The 21,427-nt window shown below is 36.3% G+C and overlaps 1 protein-coding gene across 3 annotated transcripts; it reads left to right on the top strand.

Annotated features, from left to right (window-relative positions):
- The first annotated feature begins 768 nt into the window (after nucleotides 1-768).
- Nucleotides 769-19,557, top strand: slc1a6 (solute carrier family 1 member 6). 3 transcript variants are annotated; one of them, XM_051122213.1, is made up of 10 exons: nucleotides 769-991; nucleotides 3,695-3,952; nucleotides 5,072-5,209; nucleotides 8,134-8,341; nucleotides 8,428-8,470; nucleotides 8,665-8,978; nucleotides 11,048-11,281; nucleotides 14,023-14,217; nucleotides 14,354-14,488; nucleotides 16,186-19,557. In XM_051122213.1, the coding sequence occupies exons 2-10, from the start codon at nucleotides 3,736-3,738 to the stop codon at nucleotides 16,382-16,384; spliced, it is 1,683 nt and encodes a 560-aa protein (XP_050978170.1). In that variant the 5' UTR covers nucleotides 769-991; nucleotides 3,695-3,735; the 3' UTR covers nucleotides 16,385-19,557. The 3 variants fall into 3 exon arrangements, 2 of the variants coding, with proteins under 2 accessions (XP_050978170.1, XP_050978169.1); XR_007828678.1 differs by lacking the exon at nucleotides 769-991 and adding an exon at nucleotides 1,564-1,622 and having other exon boundaries at nucleotides 14,354-14,550; nucleotides 16,186-16,270; XM_051122212.1 differs by lacking the exon at nucleotides 769-991 and adding an exon at nucleotides 1,564-1,622.
- The last annotated feature ends 1,870 nt before the right edge of the window (nucleotides 19,558-21,427 follow it).

Below are 21,427 nucleotides of genomic sequence, written 5' to 3'. Positions count from 1 at the left end.
TAAAGACCAGCTTAAACCAGCATCAAAACATATCTAACCAGCATCCCAGCATCAAAACATACCTACCAGCATATGCTGGTTTTTTCACCAGGGTTCGTGTGCTATCTGAGAGTGTTGCCAAAACGTTTTTATAACCTAAATTTGTTAAAACTCCCATATACTTCCATTAAATCAGTGATTATCTCCTATAAACACTATTCTGTACATGACTAATTATTTGTCAGTCTAGAAGTAAAACACGATTATCTACTGATATTCCTGAACAACTGTTCCATAAAATACATTAATGCAAACGTACAATATAATATATAAAATTAAACGAACCCGTATCAATGTGCTGCAAAAAACGTCAGATTCCCTGGGGAAAGTTGCAAGAAAAAGAGCGAGAGTTTATAGAGACCTAAGACACGTGTGTAGGTGGTGAGTGGGTAGATCGGAGCAGAAGGTCACACTCTCGCTCTCTCTCTCACACACACACACATACACACACGATCTGAAGGCTGGACCTCAACAAGCGCGAGCAATCACGTTGTCATGGTAATGAGATACGCTGAATATTTGTCTCTTGCCCTCGAGTACTACAGTAAAATTTAACTACACATTTATTTATCATTGAATAAAGATCATATTTCACACGTAATAACTTTATGTACTGTTAAATGACAGTGCGTCACTAGTACTGAACAGTTATTAGATGAATCCAGCAGTATGAACGCTCAGCGGGTGTTGTCGTTGCATACGCACAGTATTAAACGCCTCCCCCAATGAGACTTTATTAACGTGTTGATTCTTTGCGCTGTCGGCCAGTAGGTCGTTGTTTTTTCTCTCAGGAAAAATCCTTAACCCTCTCTTCCCACGCAAAAATCACTTTCTCCGCCGTTTTCGTTTCTTTAAACCGTGAGGATTTCGGATCTCGAGCATCTGTTACGCGCGACGTTACCAGAACGCACACGGAGGACAGAAGGGATACAAGAAGAGCTGCTACGAAATGGTAAGTAGTGTTCTGTTGTTTTAAAATAAAAAAGTGTATAAATATACTGTAATTTAAATTATAATCTAATATGTAAACGAGCTAGCTTTTTGGATCAAGCAGCAAAGTCAATATTATTACTTATTTCTTTCATTGTTTGTTTTAGTTTGTTTGCCTCACCAAAATGTAACACCCAAACATTAATTCTGTCTAAAAATTCTTGTAGTCATAAAACATGCTGTTCTGTTCACAAATATATTACCAATCCTCTGTTTTCTTGTGATGTTTTGGTTCAAGTGTGGATCTTTTGGTTCACTATTGGAAAGTGGACAGGATGGGGGCAAGATGATGGTGCGGGTCAGCTTTGTAGTGCCCACCTGGGGTGTTTGTTGATGTGTGTATTTATGCTGATTTAAGATCAGTGATCAGACCATCAAGCAGGGATCAATGGAGGGAAAACTGGCCCTAGATCAGGTCAAAAGGTGTGCTGTGTACCTCTGCTGTCACTCAGTATGGGGTCACATGGAGGGTGAGAGAAGGTCAGGCTGTATAATAAACTGTTTCATGTGTGTTTGGCACGAGTTGAGCTTTACCCGTGACCGCTTCAGTCCAGTCTCTCCAGCACTAACCCACTGCAGAGCAACCATGAGTGGTGAGTGAACCCATATCAAGGTTTTATACCATAGATTAATAAGGAAAATCTGAGGTGGAGTTGCTGGGTGATAAATAGTTTAGGTACTAAAATTTAATTGATATTTTTCTTTATAGTGTATTATGGAGTGTATTGTATTTTTATGTCTTTTGACATTAGACAAGCAGTGATTGGTATCAGTGGTCTCTATGATGGTTGATTATTTTGTCAGCCAGTTTATAATTTCAGGTTTTTTTTCTAGAACCCTAAGGCTCTGAGTTACAATGCATTCAAAAATGAAGATGATGTTGTAAGATTAATTTTATTCATTGGAACAAAACCTGAGATGTTTTGGAGAACTATGGCCTTAGGTGTTTTGCAATATAGAGCAGATATGGTGCTTTTTTGTCATTTTTGGAGCTTGACAGCCTCGATATTCTTTTACTTCCATTGTATGGAAACCAGCAGCCTGGACATTTTAATAAGGATACTGTGTTCCACTGAAAAAATAAATACTATATGGATTTAAGATGACATAAAAGTGATGAAATGCAGTGATGGAATTCAAATTTTTGAGTGAATTGTTTTCTTGGCAAACCCTTATGGGATTCCTGATAGAATTGCTTTAAATGTTTTCCCATTTGTAACACCATGTTTGAAACATGCAAGCCTGTTTCTGCCTCAGACTGAAAAATTAAAATATGCAATTATGAGACAAAGTTTGAAATAATAACTAATATGAGAAAAAGTTCCGCTTATGAGAATCAGAAATACAAAAATAAGGCTTTAACGTGAATTAGTGTAATATAAAGTCACACTGTGAGATATAAAGTTGAAATTATGCTGAAAAAACTATAACAAGATATCAAGTCACAATGCAGGATATAAAGGCACAATTACAAAATCGTAATTGAAAAACTTAGCGCCACTAAAGTTGAAAATATGTGAAAAAGTCATAATAGGATATAAAGTGACTGTGAGATATAAAGTTGAAATTATGTGGAAAGAATTAATTACAAATTATAAAAACGCAATTTCAAGGTTGTATTTTTGCAAGATTGTGAAAGGTAAAAGTCACATTGTGTGATATAAAGCAAAATAAATTGCGAGATATAAAGTCATTTCAAAGTCATAACTACAAAATTTGAAGTTGCCTCGTAAGATACAAAGTTGAAATTGTGCAGAAAAAATGCATTGCAAGGTATAAAGTTGCAATTTCAAAGTCGTAAAGTTGAAATTATGTGAATGCGTCATTGTGACATATGAACTAACATTGCAATATAATAAGTCGCATTGCAAGATATAAGCCACTATGAAGAAGTCATGATAGCTAGACATAAGAACCTATTGTGAGATGTAATTACATTGATATACAAAATAACAATTTCAAAGTTGAAATTCCAAGTCAGCTGTTGTGGGTAACCCTGTGCTTTCAGCAGGTTCTTCACACTCTCAGCTGACTCCAGAACAGCCGTCAGCTTACACACCTTCACTTCCATCCTGGTGTGTGTCTGAAAGAGAATATACAATGACTGGCTCAGTGGAGACACTGTGTACTGCTTATCTGGAAGTCACATGATATTTGTTTATTGTCTTCGGAATAAGCACCTCAATATGACATTTATTTTGTGTTTACAGTTTTCATAATCAATTAGAGCATATCATTACCATAGCCTCACATCAATATGGCGTCAGCATGTCACTAAACAAGTTGGGATTGAAGTTGGTGCTTAACTGCAAGAGTAGGTGGTGAATTGTAATGGACTGAACGCCCGAAAATGATAATTCTGTCATCATTTACTCAGCCTCAAATTGTCCCAAACCTGTATGTATTTTGAAGGATGTTGGGAACCGAACAGCTGATGGTCTCCATTGTCTTCCATAGTATTTTTTCCATAGTTATGGAGTCCATCAGCTGTTGTTCTTAAAAATCTATTTGTGAAAATCTGTTTGTAAAAATGTGTGGTGCAAAAGTGATGTTTAAAGAGAGGTTTATTACAAGATCATCCATGACCAGGAGCAGTAGCTTGTGCCATAATGCTGAATATCACCAAAAACCCCCACTATTTTTCTTTCTGATTTCTTGGTCACAGTTTCCCACGAAACTCTCTTGGACCATGTATTAGAGCTGATTATGAATGAGAAGCCTCCAAACAGCACTAGTCTGTTTCTGAGTGAAGACTCTGAGAAGCCACAGCGCGCTGAGGAGGGGCTCCACCGTTTGTGCCGAGTGTTACAGAAGCAGATGTCAGGAAGCAGACGAAAGATGGGCGGCATAACACGGGACAGTGTCAAGACGTTCCTGCGGAGGAACACCTTTGTGATCTTCACAGTGGCTGCTGTGGCTTTAGGTAACCCTTACCAAAAAGTAGTATACTTCAAGTTTATTTTAAGTATACTTAAGTAAAGTTCAAGTATATTGTTAAGTATATTTTATGTAGTAAGTATACAAATGTCAGTGTAGTACACTGTAAAAAACAATTTGTTGAGTCAACTTAAAATAATTTGTAACCTGGCTGCCTTAAAATTTTAAGTTCAATCAACTCAAAAAATGTTTATTCAACTTGAAACGTTAAATTATACTAAGTGACAACTTAGATATTTGAGTTGAATCAACTTAAAATTTTAATGCAGCCGGGTTACTTACCCATCTGTTAAGTTTAGCAAACACAAATATCTAAGTTGTTACTTAGTACAACTTAACATTTCAAGTTGAATAAACTTATTTTAGTTGACTAAACTTAAAATTTTAAGGCAGCAGGATAACAAATTATTTTAAGCTGACTCAACAAATTGTGTATTTTATTTTTTACAGTGTAGTAGTATACTTGTAAGTGTACTATCTGGGACTAAATTGGCCCACTTTCTAGTATATAAAAGTATACTTGTAAGTATGCTTCAAGTTTAACTGTAATAACTGTTTACAAACTAGTTTACATCTAAGTTTTTAGTTTGTACTGCAACTATACTAAAAGTCAACTTATAGATATACTGATAAGTAAATAATTGTTGCATTTTTAGTACACTTTGAAGTATAGTCTCAGTAAACTACTAGTTTAGTAGTTTCATACTGCAAGTATTCTGGGAAGTTTTCTTTAAGTGAACTTTACATCATATGAATATCTGAACATACAAAACATTAAAAGAAAGAACAGGGTATCTGCTTGTAAACAAAAACATTTCATTTTAGCTTCATGCATTATTTTTTTATAAACACTTCAATGTGAAACTTCAATTCAAGTTTCATGAATAAAAAAATAAAGAAAAACAATATTTTTAACAAAACGCTGAAAAAAGACTGAACTGGATTCAGAATGAGAATCAAAACATAGATGGAATCGATCAACAGTCCATTAGTGGGCAAAACAGTAGGAAAAACATCATGTTGGGGTTGTTTTTTAGTTAGGAGGGAAGTATGAAATTTTAAAACAGCTCAATTTGAAGTTTTACATCTGTTTAACTGTATACAGGGGTGGTGTTGGGTTTTGCCCTGAGACCTTGTAACCTGTCCATCAGGGAGGTAAAGTATTTCTCATTTCCTGGAGAGCTGCTGATGAGGATGCTTCAGATGCTCGTTCTACCGCTCATCGTCTCTAGTCTTGTCACAGGTACACCACAAATCACTCTTTCGTTAACACTATAAATTCCTTTGCATTAGTTATAATGAACTAACGGTTAAAGGATTAGTTCACTCCAGAATGCAAATTTCCTGATAATTTACTCACCCTGTGTTATCCAAGATATTCATGTCTTGCTTTGTTTAGTCCGAAAGAAATTAAGATTTTTGAGGAAAACATTACAGGAATTTTCTCCATATAGTGGACTTCAATGGGGATTAGCGAGTTGAAGGTCCAAATTGCAGTTTCAGTGCAGCTTCAAAGGGCTCTACACGATCCCAGCTGAGGAATAACTGTCTTTTTTTTAAAAGTTACATAAGTTTTAATCACAAATGCTCGTCAAGCTTTAGCTCGACTCCACATGTTGGAAAGGTCACGCTTGACGTTGGCAAAAGTACTGACCCAGTGTTTACAAAGCGAACATGCAAAGACAGTCAGACGCCCTTTACAAAAAAAGGTAAAACGATGATGTCGGACAATTTTGAAGTTGAAGGAGAAAATTAGAGTTTTTTTATCCCACCCTATCTTTGTGGACCGGAGAACGCAGATGGAGAATTAACCACGCATGATCTTTCTTACATGATTATGTAATGCGTTAAGTCATAGACGCGTATCACAGAGCTAGCGCAATTGGGTTTAAAAAGTATAGAAAGTTTTATTTTTCTTAGAAAATGACAGATGGTTTCGCTAGATAAGACACTTATTCCTCGGCCAGGATCGTGTAGAGCCCTTTGAAGCTGCTTTGAAACTGCAGTTTGAACCTTTAACACATTGGCCATCACTATATCCTGGAATGTTTTTCTCAAAAAAATAATTTCTTTGCAACTGAAGAAAGAAAGACATGAACATCTTGGATGACATGGGGTAAGTAAATGATCAGGTAATTTTCATTCTGGAGTGAATGAATCTTTAAATGGTTTTCATCATTTGCTCACTCTCCAAACCTGTATGAATTTCTTCCTATTAAAGTGGGCCTACAGAGGCAAAACTCACTTTTACTTGTTGGTTGAACATAAATGTGTGTCGGCAGTGTGTGTACACAACTACCCTATTATGATAAAAATCCCAGTGGTATTTTTGTAATCTTTATAAGAAATATCCTCTTTTTCAAATCAAGCCATTCTCAGCTTCTAGTCGATGTGACGTCACACCGACAAAGGCCGCTCCCACAATAGCTGATTGACATGACCGTCTTACCTTAGATCCGCCCTGACTGAGCTGTGAACAGTTCGACTACGAACGCCATTGGGTCTACTCCGGTGCAGGAGACGAGAGAATGTCTCTGACTGAGCTGGATGTAATAATGTTCATAGCAGTCATCATTTACTTCCGGCATCTGAGCCGCTGAAGACGCAGATACTTTTGTTTTAGAAGAAAATGTGCCTGGCGATTTACATAAATGCGTCTATGTTCGTGTAAATGCGGCTAACATAAACAGACCAGCACTTCACCAGGGTTGCCAGGTTTTCACAACAGAACCCGCCCAATTGCTAATCAAATCATGTTTTGAGGGGTGTCCACCATTAAAAACCATGTTCCGGTGGTAAAATACACATTTTTTGGCAGGGTTCCCCTGGGAAAATTAGCATTTCAGGGACTAAATATTACGTTATTGGGGTCACTTCAACCCGCGGACATGAAAAACAACCCGTGGCAACAGTGTCAAAGTAGCCCAATTCCGCGGGAAAACCACAGACTTGGCAGCACTGCTCGTCACCCCACAGAATAGAGGGATGGGGTGAGCAGAGCTCATTAGCATTTAAAGGAACATGCAGTAGAATGGCACTATCTGAACAGGGCTGATTTTGACAAAGTAAAAAACGGTGTGTTTTACACTACCACTGAGAATTTTTAACCAAAGTATGTTATAGTCTTCTCATTAAGACCATAGAGAATCATCAGTTTGTGGAAAATGGGCATCTGATGACCCCTTTAAATATAAAAGAAAATATTTTGAAAAATGCTGGCAACCAAACAGTAGCTGGTAGCCATTGACTTCCATAATATTTGTTTCCATACCAATGGCTACCAGCAATGGTTACCACATTTTTTCAAAATGTCTTCTTTTGTGTTCAACAGAAGAAAGAAATTCATACCGGTTAGGAGGGTGAGAACAAGATGACAGTTTTCATTTTCGGGTAAACAACCCCTTTAACATTTCTTTACAGCAGGGTTTATTGTGCATTGTTAATTTATATTTCATAAAACATTAACTGTTGGTTGTTATGTATTCAGTGTCTGTATTCTGTGCTTTTGTGCAGTTGTACTATATAATTCAGTTCTGTTACTGTTCAAAACTTTGGGGTTTGTCAGTTTTTTATTCAGTTTTTATTCTTTTATTCAGAAAGGACGCATTAAACTGATCATATGTGCAAAAGCTAAACAGTAAAGACATTTAGTTACAATTTTACAAATAAGTGCTGTTTGTTTCTATTCATCAACAAATCTTAAAATGTATCAGACTTTATACAAAATATTAATCATCACAACCATTTTAACATTTATAATAATAAGAAATAATTTTTAAATGGCAAATCAGCATATTAGAATGAGTTTTTAAGGATCATGTGACACTCAAGACTGGAGCAATGATGCTGAAAATTCAGCTTTGATCACAGTAATAAATTACATTTTAAAATTAAAAATGTATTTTGAATTTTAGTCATATTTTGCAATATTTATACTTTTTTTATTGTGTACATTTCACTGTTCACATAAATGCAGGCTTGGCGAGCATAAGAAAAGTCTTTTAAAAAATCTTATTGACCCCAAACTTTTAAACAGTAGTTTATATAATGGCTACTATAACAGTAATGAGCAATGAAACCATGTTATTTTATAGTAAAACTGTCACTTCTGAAATGCTCAAGCACAGATTTTTCTGTCTCTTGCTGCTGCTGCATTGCTGTCTTCAGGAATCTCCTCTTTAGACAGCAAGGCCTCTGGGAAGATGGGAATTCGGGCCATCGTCTACTACATGGTGACCACGTTTATAGCAGTTTTCATCGGTATAGTAATGGTGATTATTATCAGGCCAGGTAAAGGGAGCAGGGACAGTCCAGTGGCCTCTAGTGGCAGCATTGAGCCAGTGCAGGCTGCTGATGCTTTTTTGGACCTGATAAGGTGATGAGAAATTTTAGTTTGACTGATGTGATACTTATTTGTTTCTTAGACGCTATGGGATCTGATTCTTCTCATTGTTCTTACAGAAATATGTTTCCACCGAATTTAGTTGAGGCCTGCTTTAAACAGGTTTGTCTGTTCTTAAATTGTTCCCTTAGTTGAGGTTGATTTGGGATTTAGAAAGTATTTAGCAAAGAGTAATGCAATGCCTTTTTATACTGCAATTTAAATGGCAGAAAAACAATAAAAAATATTGTTTTTCTTTTATGCAGACCCGTTTGGTGCAAGTAACAGACATTACTAATCACCCATTTGTCTTGCAGTACAAAACACTGTACAAGAAAACTGTGTTGACCAAAAATGTGACCATCATGGTCAATGCGACAGACAGCTTCAACGCTACAGATCTCAGCCAAGTGTACAACCTCAGCACAGTCCTGCAGACCATTCAGGAGACAGTGGAAGAGGTGGTGCCTGTTTCGGGTTCCTCGAACGGGGTGAACGCCTTGGGGTTGGTGGTGTTCTCCATGTGCTTCGGATTAGTGATTGGAAACATGAAACAGCAGGGCCAGGCTCTCCGGGACTTCTTTGACTGTCTGAATGAAGCCATAATGCGCTTGGTGGCCATCATTATCTGGTTAGTGTGTGACTATGATGTTCTGATAACCTTCCTGCTGAATCTTTGATAACAGTAGGGCAGTTATGTAGGAGTTATGTAAAAATACATTAAAAATGCAATTCTTACATACAGTGACTTGGATACACTTCTTCAGTGATTTTGTTTTTCATTTTTGTAGTACAGTTTTGTACTACAGTTTATTTTGATATTTTTAGGGACCACAGAGTAAAAATGCTAGTGTGACACTGTGTGGATTTATTTGCTCCAAAGCACAGGAAAAACTGTAACATTTTGAAATATTTTTACTTTTTAAAATAACTCTCTTTTATTTGAATATATTTTAAAATGTAATTTATTCCTGTGATTTCAAAGCTGAATTTTTAGCATCATTACTCTAGTCACATGATCCTTCAGAAATCATTCTAATATTCTTATTTGCCGCTCAAAAAACATTATGTTGAAAACAGCAGAGTAGAATTTTTGACACACACGTATTAGTGTAGAATGTTACAAAAGCTTTTTATTTCAGATAAAAGCTGATCTTTGGATTTTTTTATTAATTAAAGAATCCTGAAAAAATTTACTCAACTGTATTAAATATTATTATTATTAATAATAATAATAATAAAATGTTTCTTGAACAGCAAATCAGCAAATTAGAATGGTTTCTGAAGGATCATGTGACACTGAAGACTGGAGTAATCATGCTAAAAATTCAGCTTTGAAATCACAGAAATAAATTACATTTTAAAATATATTCAAATAGAAAACATTTTAAATAGTAAAAATATTTCAGAGTTTTACTGTTTTTGCTGTATTTTGGATCAAATAAATTCAGGCTTATTGAGCCTGAATTAAGAGACTTCTTTAAAAAACGAAAAAAATCTTAATGTTTAAAAACTTTTGACAGGTAGTGTGTAATGATAAAAAAGTAACATAAAATAAAAACAAAACCTATATGAAGCCTGATTAAACCTTATTAGTTTGTCATAATCGTATCATTATTATAAAATATATATATATGTTTTACCAAAAGTTATAGTGTGACTCACCAAAGAATTAATAATTCATGAAATGAATTAAATACTTAAAAATATATGTTAAAATATTGTTGAAAATAATGATTGGACTGTAATATATTCAAGGTGTAAGGAACCTTTCTTGAATGTATAAAAGTTTTTTTTTTTTTTAAACTAAATGAAACTTGAAACATGAATGCAGCTTTTCAAGAAGGTTAAGAAAGATTTTTTCGATATTTTTTTCTTGAACACATTGGACAATATGTTTTAAAAGCATAATAATGAGAAACCTCTAATAAAAGTCTTATAATTATGCATTAGCATTATCTTATAAAGAAACTGTTTTATAATAACATATAATAATAATATATCATAATTATATATCATTAATATGTTTTTAGAAAATGCTTGTAACTCACTCTCTTGTAATAATGAGAACATTACTCATAATCATCTCATATAAGAAGAAACTTTATCTTAATAATGTTAATATATGTATGTAAATGAAATATATATAAATATATATATGTAAATGATCATTATGTTTCTCATTATGTCATAATTGTTTTGTAATATCGTTATCTTAACTGATAATTATGAAAACCTTTATATAATTTAAACTCATTATTATGAACGTCATTTTTCCCCTAAATATTATAACGTATTACCTGATAATGTTTATGATAATTAAGTTTCATTTAAAGTGTCAGTTTTATGAGTAAGGTTCTTATTATTATGATATACTAAATTATTATTATGAGAAATGTTCTCAATATAATAAGTCATGATTAGATTTTATATTTGTATAGATATATGTATAATTATAATTATATTTGTAAATTATATTTTATAATAATTATGGCATATTAATTTGTAATCATAAGACAGATTCTTTTTATGACTTTATTTTAATATTGAAACAAAATGACACATATTACAAATATCATGTGATCAAATTGAAAGTTGATTAAAGAATAAAGGCTCTATTTATGCATGTATTCAAAAGTTATTTATAAAAATTCAACTTACATTTTTTAAATACTTGTAAAATACTTGTAAAATTTGCAGGTATGCTCCGGTGGGAATCCTCTTCCTGATAGCAGGGAAGATTGTTGAGATGAAGGATCTTGCTCAGGTGGGCGGACAGTTGGGGATGTACACGGTTTCTGTCATTGTCGGGCTGCTCATCCACGGCCTGTTCGTTCTGCCTCTGCTCTTCTTTGTGGTGACCAAGAAGAACCCTTTTACCTTCATCGCTGGGCTGCTTCAGGCTCTGATCACAGCTCTAGGCACCTCATCCAGGTAAACACGTTATAGATGTCTATGTAGAGCAACCCACAGCAACAATGCAGAGCAAATAATTTGTTGTTGTTGGTCCCACGGAATGATAAAGTGCTCCTATTATGCCATTTTAAAGGTTGCTAATATTGTTTTATGAGTCTCTTAAAACAGGTTTACATGTATGCAAGGTCAAAAAACACTTTAGTTTTCTCCAAAAATAGATTTAATTTTACCTCACTTCTAAATGATTCGTAAACGACTCGTGCGAAGCAGTTCAAAGAATCAGTCTTTCTAAACCCCTCCTTTCTGTGAGCCCTCACTGGTGTGATTGGTCAGATGGCGCAGTCCTTTATGATTTGTCTACCGCGTACAGCGCATTTCGGGAAAACGAAACGCCCATTGCCATAACTGAATGACAGCCCTGGAGACTTGTCAATACATAGAAAAGAGAGAGGGTGCTCGCTGCAGAGCCAAATGGAGGTAATGGGTGGAGACAGACACCTAACCACACCCTAACCCTACCCCTTACCCTATCCTAAACATAGCTCCACCCATTAATTTACACAGAGGTGGAGCTGGACATCCAGAGAGGGGGAGCTGGAGGCCATTCGGCTCTGCAGTGAGCAGTACTTGAGAAAAGATGGCATCGATTTTACTTTACCAATTCGAGCTGGAGTCTGGCGATGAAACGGTTATTCAAGCTGGAGTCTGACAATGAAATGGTTAAAGTGGCCGATCGACAAGTTAGCACAGTCTACTGTGGAAAGTGGTTGCAATTTGCTTATGTAAGTGAACCGGGTACACCTCTATGTTGTAAACTTCAACATTGTATAATGCATTAAGCGGCTTTTACACCGAACGCGGATTTGCCTAATTTGAACTTTGACCGTGGCATGTGCGGCTTGCGCGCCAGTGGTGCACTTGGCTGCGCATTCGCTTTGGTCGATGCAGAAACAAGCCGTCCTCGTGCAGCGCAAGCAATTGAAATGAATAGGTTTCATAGCGCAGCACTTTTCGCACTCGGTCTGAAAGCCGCTTCGCACGCCATCCTTTATCATTACTCCAACTAATGAGACAGACAGACAGTCGAGCTGCATCAATCACAAATTTTTGACTACAGTGGGCCCACAGCTGAACAACAGAACTACAGAAGCATGAGTTAGCCAGTTAGCAAGACATGTGCAGGGTTGTTGTTACACAGCATAACATACACAACTACGTATTTTGAATGATCGCTAGAAAATACAATCTTTGTAGATTCATCTTTTGGAAGTGTTCTCTGTAGGATACAGCGTCTTGTTGACATGATGTAAACCACATGGAAATTTTACTGTGTTGGTGGACGGGCAAGTTGTTTGCGACGTAGAACGTGGGCGGACATTATGCAAATGTGTTACTTCGTGACGTATAGCCGTAACAGAATAAGATTCGAATTTCTGACAACTCGTTCAGGTGATTGTGAGCCGACTCTTTTTTTGATAGACAATAACTTTATTTATCGTGCACTGTCGGCTTCACAACTTTGCAGATAGTTTATGTTCACATACAGCTACATGACACACTGCATGAAAGGCCATATTTGAAAAGGCATAATAGGAGCAGTTTAGGAACCCATGGAATGATTTTAGGAATGTAGTGTGGATATATTTCCAATTCAAACAGGAAATAAAACAGCACATACAGTATGAATGGGCTTTTTTTATATAGCCAATAGCTTTTAATTAATATTAAAGCTTAATAAACTACACCTGACATGGATAAAAGCAACACATTTTTAAAACAAATCAATTCCTGCTACTTTCTTCACAACCAGTTGATGATTGGACAAGGAAATAAAATATATGTGAAGTAAAGAGCATTTTATTGGACAAATATTTGCAAGATGAACCCTAACCCTAACCTTAATAAAAATGTTTTTATTATATTTTAAAATGTGATTATATATACAGTGCAATATTCATTTAATATGATATTATATCAATAATATGATATTTTTGGTCTTTTCTCACAGATCTTAAATGTCTATATCTGCTAAAAGTTTATTTTGTTATACTTTAGCACTAAGCTAGCACAGGGTTATTATAATTAACTAAAACTAAAACCATTAAAAACTGTTACTTGAAATAAAAAATAATGTTAACTGATTTAAAACTTAAATAAAAAGGAATAATTACTATATAGACATTTAAAAACCACAAAAACTAATAAAAAGAAATACAGCAAAATGTATAAAACCTTAAATAAAATTAACATGAAATCAGAAAATATGAAAAAGAAAAAAATTAATTCAAAATGTTACCAAAAACTATAACAACTATAAGAGTATCTCAATGATACTAAAACTAGCACATAAATTACCTCAAAGCTAAAAATGCTACAAATCTTTGGCATATGATCTGATTAACAAGTACTGAATTTCATTATTTCCCCCATTAGCCCCTGCATAATTTGCTTGTCATTAAAAAAAACACTTATTAATCAAATAAATGGCCACAAGATTTTCATCCTGAATTATCATTCATTGTAATCTAATCATAGGTTGCAGCGTTTATTTATTTATTTATTTACACTTAGCTGTCCTAATTAAAACTCTAAATGTATAAAAGTTCTCAATTTTTCAACTAAATTCTCAATTTCTGTGCTCAAGGGCACAATAGCAATTACATCTTCGTAATTCAAGTCTCCCAAATAGATTTCAATTGATATCTTTTGTTCTAACTGCACACAATACTATGGTATAGTTATCTTACTGTCTTTCTCAGCTCTGCCACCCTGCCCATCACCTTTCGTTGTCTTGAAGAAAACAACCATGTGGATAAACGAGTGACACGTTTTGTGCTGCCAGTTGGAGCCACAATCAATATGGATGGCACTGCTCTGTACGAGGCCGTGGCGGCCATTTTTATTGCCCAGGTCAATGACATGGACCTGAACTTTGGGCAGATCCTCACCATCAGGTTAGTTTTGGCAAGCACAAGCACTGAAGAAGTGCTTATCGCGTCTCATTGGTTTTTACTTTTTATTGCAAACAACATCTCCTGTGGGCTATTTTCCATCAAAGTCCAAATTAAAAAGCCCTTATGTTTCTTGCAGCATTACGGCGACCGCCGCTAGCATCGGAGCAGCAGGCATCCCTCAGGCTGGGCTGGTTACCATGGTGATAGTATTGACATCGGTGGGACTGCCCACAGAGGACATTACACTGATCATCGCGGTGGACTGGTTCCTGTGAGTCTCTCTCAAATGTCACGCTGAAGCATGCGGCTCCAGTAGAGAGCACTCTCTCAAAGGTTATTGATACATAATGCAGACTGCTAATCTGAAGGAGTGTTGCCAATGTTGACATGTTCAGCTTTCATATTGAGCTTCTATAATACTGAACACTGAAGTGAATATGTTGAAAATTTCTCTTCAGAGACTTAATGTTATATGCAGAAAGTTTATTTAAATACCATTCAGAACACCTTAGCATCTGCATAACAACACACTAGCAACACCCGGGCAACCACCCACAACACCCTAGAAACGCCAAAGGAACATACTAAAACACCCAGAACACCTTAAAAATAGAACCAGTACAATATTCTAGCAACCACCTACCAACACCCTGGCAACTGCATAGCAACAACAAACAAAAAACACTCTGAACACTTTAACACCTGTCACCTGTCTAGCAATACAATGACAGCCACCCACAACAAACTAAGCTGGTTTTAGCTGGTCATAACTGGTCAGCAGGCTGGTTTTAGATTTGACCTCGTCTTTAGCAGGCCAGGATGCAAAACCAGCTATCTCCAGCTTAAACCAGCCAACCAGCTTAGTTATACAGTTTCCCTGCTGAAAACAAAACAAAACAGCTAAAACAGCCTAGGCTGGTCTTAGCTGGTTTAAGCTGTAAGAAGCTGGTTTTAGCTGGTCTTCAAGTCTGGCTAGGCTGGTCAGGCTGGTTTTAGCTGGTTGTTCCAGCTAAGACCAGCCTGGAAGTAGCCAAAACCCCTCTAAAACCAGCCTGCTGACCAGCTATGACTAGCTAAGACCAGCCTGGATGAGCAGCCTAAGCTGGTTGGCTGGTTTTAGCTGTTTTTTTTCCAGCAGGGTTGTTATAACTACTAAGGAGTAAGTACAATAAGTAACCACCTATAAGTCATATTGATTATTCCAGCAACCATCTAGTAATGCCTTGGCAAATACCCTCTACATCCTAGTAATTGCAAAACAAATTTTAAAAATCAGTCAGAACAACACACTAAAAACTACTCTAAACACCTTAGCCACCTACATAAGCAGTATGTTGGCAACTACCCACAACTGCCTGACAACAGCCCTTTCACACATACAGTCTTTACTGGTAAATTACCGGTAAATTACTGTCAAGAGATTATGTGTGAACAGGACCTTTTAAAAATACCGGTAAATTCATACCAGCAATGTACCGGTGTGAGAAGTTGAAACATTACCAGTAAATTACCGGTAATGTGCTCTGTGTGTCAACACAGAACTCGGTTACTGATATGAGCAAGTACAAATTTAGAACGCGCTGACGTACAGCGTCTATTCTTGGCCAATCATAAAAATAAATGTGAATGTTTGACACAAAAATGAAAACATCAACAAAAACACAGCCGTTTAGATGTCATTTCCAGTTAATGATGTCACAGAATTTACTTGTGTTTTTAAACTGATGTGTGAATGATACTTTACCAGTAATCAGATGGAATATCATTGCCTGTTTGAACAGCAAATTTTTGTATTTATCGGTAATGTTGTTCCAGTAATTTTACAGCGATTTACTGGTATTACTGTGTGAAAGGGGCTAGTGACTCATAACACCCTAGCAACACATTGGCAACCAGCTGCCAGACTCCAGGACCACTTACATTTGCAGAAAATGGCTTTAATGTGAATGTTTTTGTGTGGTTCATCAGGGATCGACTCAGGACCACCACCAATGTGCTGGGAGATTCATTCGGCGCTGGGATTGTTGAGCATCTGTCAAGACAGGAACTCCAGAACCAGGATGTGGAAATCAGCAACTCTGTGATCGAGGAGAATGAAAAGCCATACCAGCTGATCTGTCAGGAGAACGACTCTCTCAAACATCGCAACAGTGAAACCACTATGTAATTATCCTCAAATCATTAGAGTTCACACCCATAGACTGTAAAAAAAAAAAATTATGGATGATGTATGTCCACGTCCATCAAGGATAGAAAAGTGAAACCAAAATAACCCAGTATAGCCCTGTCCCAAATGGCACACTTCACTGTTAAGTCCACGAGACCATAATCTTCATCATTTTATCCTTCAGAAGGGTGCTCATGAGTGCCCCCTTAGCTTTCTCTTCATCAGTCCAAAACAAGTCCAATAATGTGCATAATTCTGCTATTTGCCCTCGATACACACTTCTTTCGAGCCCTTGCTGAGGTGAGCTCCACGGCAGATTTCTACCCAAAAGTCAAACCGGCATTACATCACAAAGGTGTGGACTCTGCAAGAGTTTAGGTTGTGATTTGGGACAGGGCCTATGGCTGCTGTCATCTTGCACTGATGATATTATTTGGAGCCCAAGTCTACGCAGTAGTGATTGTGAGGTGTCAAAATCCTGCCCAAGCTGCAGACCCAGTCACAAGCTCATAACACTACACACCATTTTTAGAGAAGGGTATAACTGCAGCCTGGAGATCTCCAAATGGGGGTGGGAGCTCCAAAACGGCATGGCTACCTCCCATTGACAGACAGACACGATACACGTGTGATTTGTCTTCTAGGGCTGCCCTCGACTAAAGATTTTTCTGGTTGACTAGTAGTCATTCATTTTAAGCATTAGTTGACTATAAGTTGCATGTTTATTAATAAACCGTATAAATCATAATAATGAGACTTTAAACTGCCCACATAGCCTAATAAGCGCTCAAGGACACACATAAAGCTTGCCACAGCGTACCAGTAGGCATAATAATTATGAATGTGTCAGGGAAAAACAGTAAAGAGCATTAACGGTACATTAACGTTTAACAATTTATTAGTGCTTGCTTTGTTTTCGGCGTAAGCGATAAAGTCGGCGATGGCAACACTGACTGACTCGTCATCTCCACAGAAGTTGATGCAACTGTATGCAGGTTTTATACAGATTACATAATCGGATACGGATTTGTTTTCCATTTGAATTGGTTAATTTAAAAGACATTTTGCTCTCTATAGATATGTTTTCCATTACTGTACGCATACTGTACGCAATGTGTCACCATACTTGGCCACGTCACTTCACTTTCACATGCTAACCGAGTGTGGACTTGCCTAAAGTTCACCTGGGGCTTTGGCCAACCATAACTCAGCAATTCTTAATTGCACTCAGCATCACTTTCCTGTCCTACCATGCAAATCTCCAGCCCCAGGGCAACCCATCGCAGAGAACAAAACGATACAGATTAATGATCTCAAACGCAACTCTGGGATGTCTAGCGGGAGAGATCGCAAGGGATATCTCAGATAGAAGGGGGGTCCCGGAGCTTCAAACTTGGCCCTGTCCGAACGTCACCAACCATGAGCTCCAGGCCCTCCTCTAAAGGAGCTATCAAAATTTAGTTTTGCGTGTGGAGACTCCACCCACTTTTAAAGTGACCACCCAGTTTTTAGAGTTCAAACCCAGGCTGCAGTTATATCTACTTGTTTTTTTTTTAGAAATTTATTAGAAAAACAAAAACTTGAACTAGGGATGTGCTTGAATCTGAATATCATGTTCGGAAAGGAAATGATGTGTCCTACGGAACCCCTAAAGGGAATAAATATGAGATGGGAGGAAAATATATGGGAGGCTAATTATACTTTGGGCATCAGGGAGCCGCTATTAATATGTGAGGCATTGCAATCGCTTTTGAATGCATACACTGCTTTTTACTTTCACTTTCAAGATTCGCAATCACACATACTCTGTGTATACTATGGAGCGACAGTACTTACCACTCATTTTACAAGATTAGATTTTTGTCAGTGGTGCTCAGGATCTGCAAAACATTTGCCATCATCCTATCAGTCATCTCTCCTTGTTTTGTTTATCTGGTAAGTTTTATTTTATGTAATGTAATGTAACAGGCTACCGCTAGCAAGAGGCTAACCGTGCCGTTTTAGTTATTTGTTTTCTGTGCTTTTCCGAACAAGGATTTGCTATTCGGGCACATCCCTAACTTGAACATACATAAACATGATAAGAACTTCCTAAAATGATGGAAACCGTCTCTGGGAAAAATTTATTTGAAGTGTAATTTTATTTTTAGTTTGGCTCAAGTCCCATTGGTTTACATGGAGAGGGCGGGGTTTATGACATATACTGCAGCCAGCCACCAGAGGGCGATGTTTTGACTTCACTTTTCAGGAAGAGTGAGGGACACTTGTTCATACCTAAAGCACTGTTATTTATCTACATATATATTCTGAAAATCAGAACATGCTCAGTAAAAATATATAAAAAAAAAAAAAAAAAGACAGATGTATCAGTAAATTGAGAATGTTATGTGACACTCCAACCGGAATGTAAGTTTTGTGGGTTTATCTGTCAGTATTTTTACATTTACAAGGTAGCACCCAATTAAAATAACACTATGCTAGTTTTATAATGCTGATTTTAGACTGTTAAAAACACAAAGGTCTTTGTAAATTGTTTAAAGTATAAATATTGTTTTAGAGTCAGTTAAACCAGCATTATTACTCAATGCTATATTACCTCATACACAGAATGCCAAACTCATAGATGACACATGTAGAGACAAAGGGAACCTTTTTAAGTTACTTTGATGTCTTATGGTGGTTTTGTCATCCAGTTTATCAATTATGTTATTTTTGTAGATGTTTATATGATATTGAATGATACTGTAATCAGTTATTTATATTATGTAATGTTTCTTTGATGAATTTAGCTTTGCCTTATTCACTGTTTTGCGATGGACTGTGAAGTACATACGTATAATTCCTCCCTTAAAGGGACAGTTCACCCAAAAATGAAAATTCTGTTATCATTTACTCACCCTCCAATCTCCAAACATGCATGAGTTTCTGTATTCTGCTGAACACAAAAGAAGATACATTAAAGAATGTTGGTAACCAGACATTTGATGGTAGCCATTGACTTCCAGAGTATGGAAATAAATGGCTACCATCAACTGTTTGGTAAATGATGACAGAATTTTCCTTTTTGGGTCTATCCCTTTAAGAATGGCTTCTATTGAGATTGTTTGGATTCTTTCTTAATAGCAAATATCAGGATGTGAAGTTTTGGTGGAAAGTGGTTTATGAAAAATAAGGTTTTTGTTTTGTGGTGGAATTTGACAGATTATTCAAGCATGTTCTGGTTCTCCAGCCAATTTGTGTTGTGCTTTGCTGGTTGTTTTAAGTACTTAAGATTTTGAGATCTGTTTGCCAGCTTTATAAATATCCTCAGACTGTGCTGCCCAACTGTGTCTGTGTGAAATACTTGAATCTTTACCACAGTCTCGAAAGGTCCCATATCAGTATTATTATGGATTCACTTCACAATCCTCTCTGCTGGGTTTTGATAAACAGTAGGCTATATACTTTTAGAGATTGCTTTTAAATGCAAACTGTGTGAAAATGGTGTAATGATGTTTAATATTTCTTATTTATGAGTATTTATCTGGTACCAGTTTATATTGTACTTATTCTATTATTTTGAATTTGCCCTTTGAATTTGAGTTAGTGTGGGCAGTAATTTGACTTGAATTGTTTGGTATTTTGAATTCTGGAAGGTGATAAGATGAATAAATGTCTCAGGAATAAAATTTCTCAGTTTACAGTGTTTGTTTGGACAAAACAAGCCACATCACACTTTCAGAGAATGCTAGCATAGGACTTTACATCATCCACAAAACAGCATCCTCTAGTGGTGTGTAATGGTATTAAAGTTATTTATTTATTTATTTATTTATTTACCTTAATGCGTGTTGATTGTTAGATGTTAGGCCCATAGCATGGACATGCCTATCATCCATCCATCCACTGAAATGACCAAATATGTTACTCTGAGAAGCACTTTTCTATATCATTACTGTAGCTCAAACAGTAGAGCAAGCATAGAACTGCCAAGGCCATGGGTTTGATTCCCAGGGAAAGCAAGAACTGATAGCACTTGAATGCAGTTGTTTTTGATAAAAGTGTCTGCCAGTTGCATAAAATGTAAAGAATCTGACATTTGCCTATTCTTTTTTTCTCTTTCTTTCTTTTGATCCAACAAAAATTACCTTAATATAAATAAATGAATGAATATTTTAAAGAAGTCCACTTCCAAAACAAAGTTTTATAATGTACTCACCCCCTTGATGTTAATTTCTTTCTTTCTTTAGTCGTAAAGAAATTATGTTTTTTGAGGGAAACATTTCAGCATTTTTTTCTCCATATAATGGACTGATATGGTGCCCCAATTTTGAACTTTCAAAATGCAGTTTAAATGTGGCTTCACACGATCCCAAATGCAGTTGTAACCCAGCCGAGAAAGAAGGGTCTTATCTAGTGAAACAATCGGTTATTTTCATAAAAAATAATACAATTTATATACTTTTTTTAAAATGTAAAACACTTGTCTTGTCTTACTCTGCCTGGGCTGTTTTGTTCTGGTTTATGACAGAAAAACTCCCATCTCATGTTCTCCCTCAACTTCAAAATCGTCTTATATTGCTATTTTACCCTTTTTTTGTGGTGTTTGATCTTCTTTGCATGTCCACTTTGCAAAGACAGGGTCGGAACTTCTGCAGCGATGTAGAATGATTTTGAAATCATTTTTGAAGTTGATGGAGAAAATACGATTGGAGTTTTTCGACATATCCTAACTGTCTTGAGGCAGAATACACAGAGTTCAGGAGAGTAAGACAAGACGAGCGTTTGGCATTAAAAAGTGTATAAATCGTATTGTTTTTAATGAAAATAACCGATTGTTTCGCTACATAAGACCATTCTTCCTTGGCTGGGATCATTTACAACCACATTTGGGATCGTTTGAAGCTGCATTTAAACTGCATTTTGGAAGTTCAAGCTCGGGGCACCATAGCAGTCCATTATATGGAGAAAAATCCTGACATGTTTTCCTCAAAAAACATAATTTCTTTACGACTGAAGAAAGAAAGACATGAACATCTTGGATGACAAGGGGGTGTGTACATT

This window comes from Labeo rohita, chromosome 11 (assembly GCF_022985175.1).
Source record: "Labeo rohita strain BAU-BD-2019 chromosome 11, IGBB_LRoh.1.0, whole genome shotgun sequence".
In the NCBI taxonomy this organism is placed as follows: Eukaryota; Metazoa; Chordata; class Actinopteri; order Cypriniformes; family Cyprinidae; genus Labeo; species Labeo rohita.
This window is presented reverse-complemented; position numbering and strand designations above follow the sequence as displayed.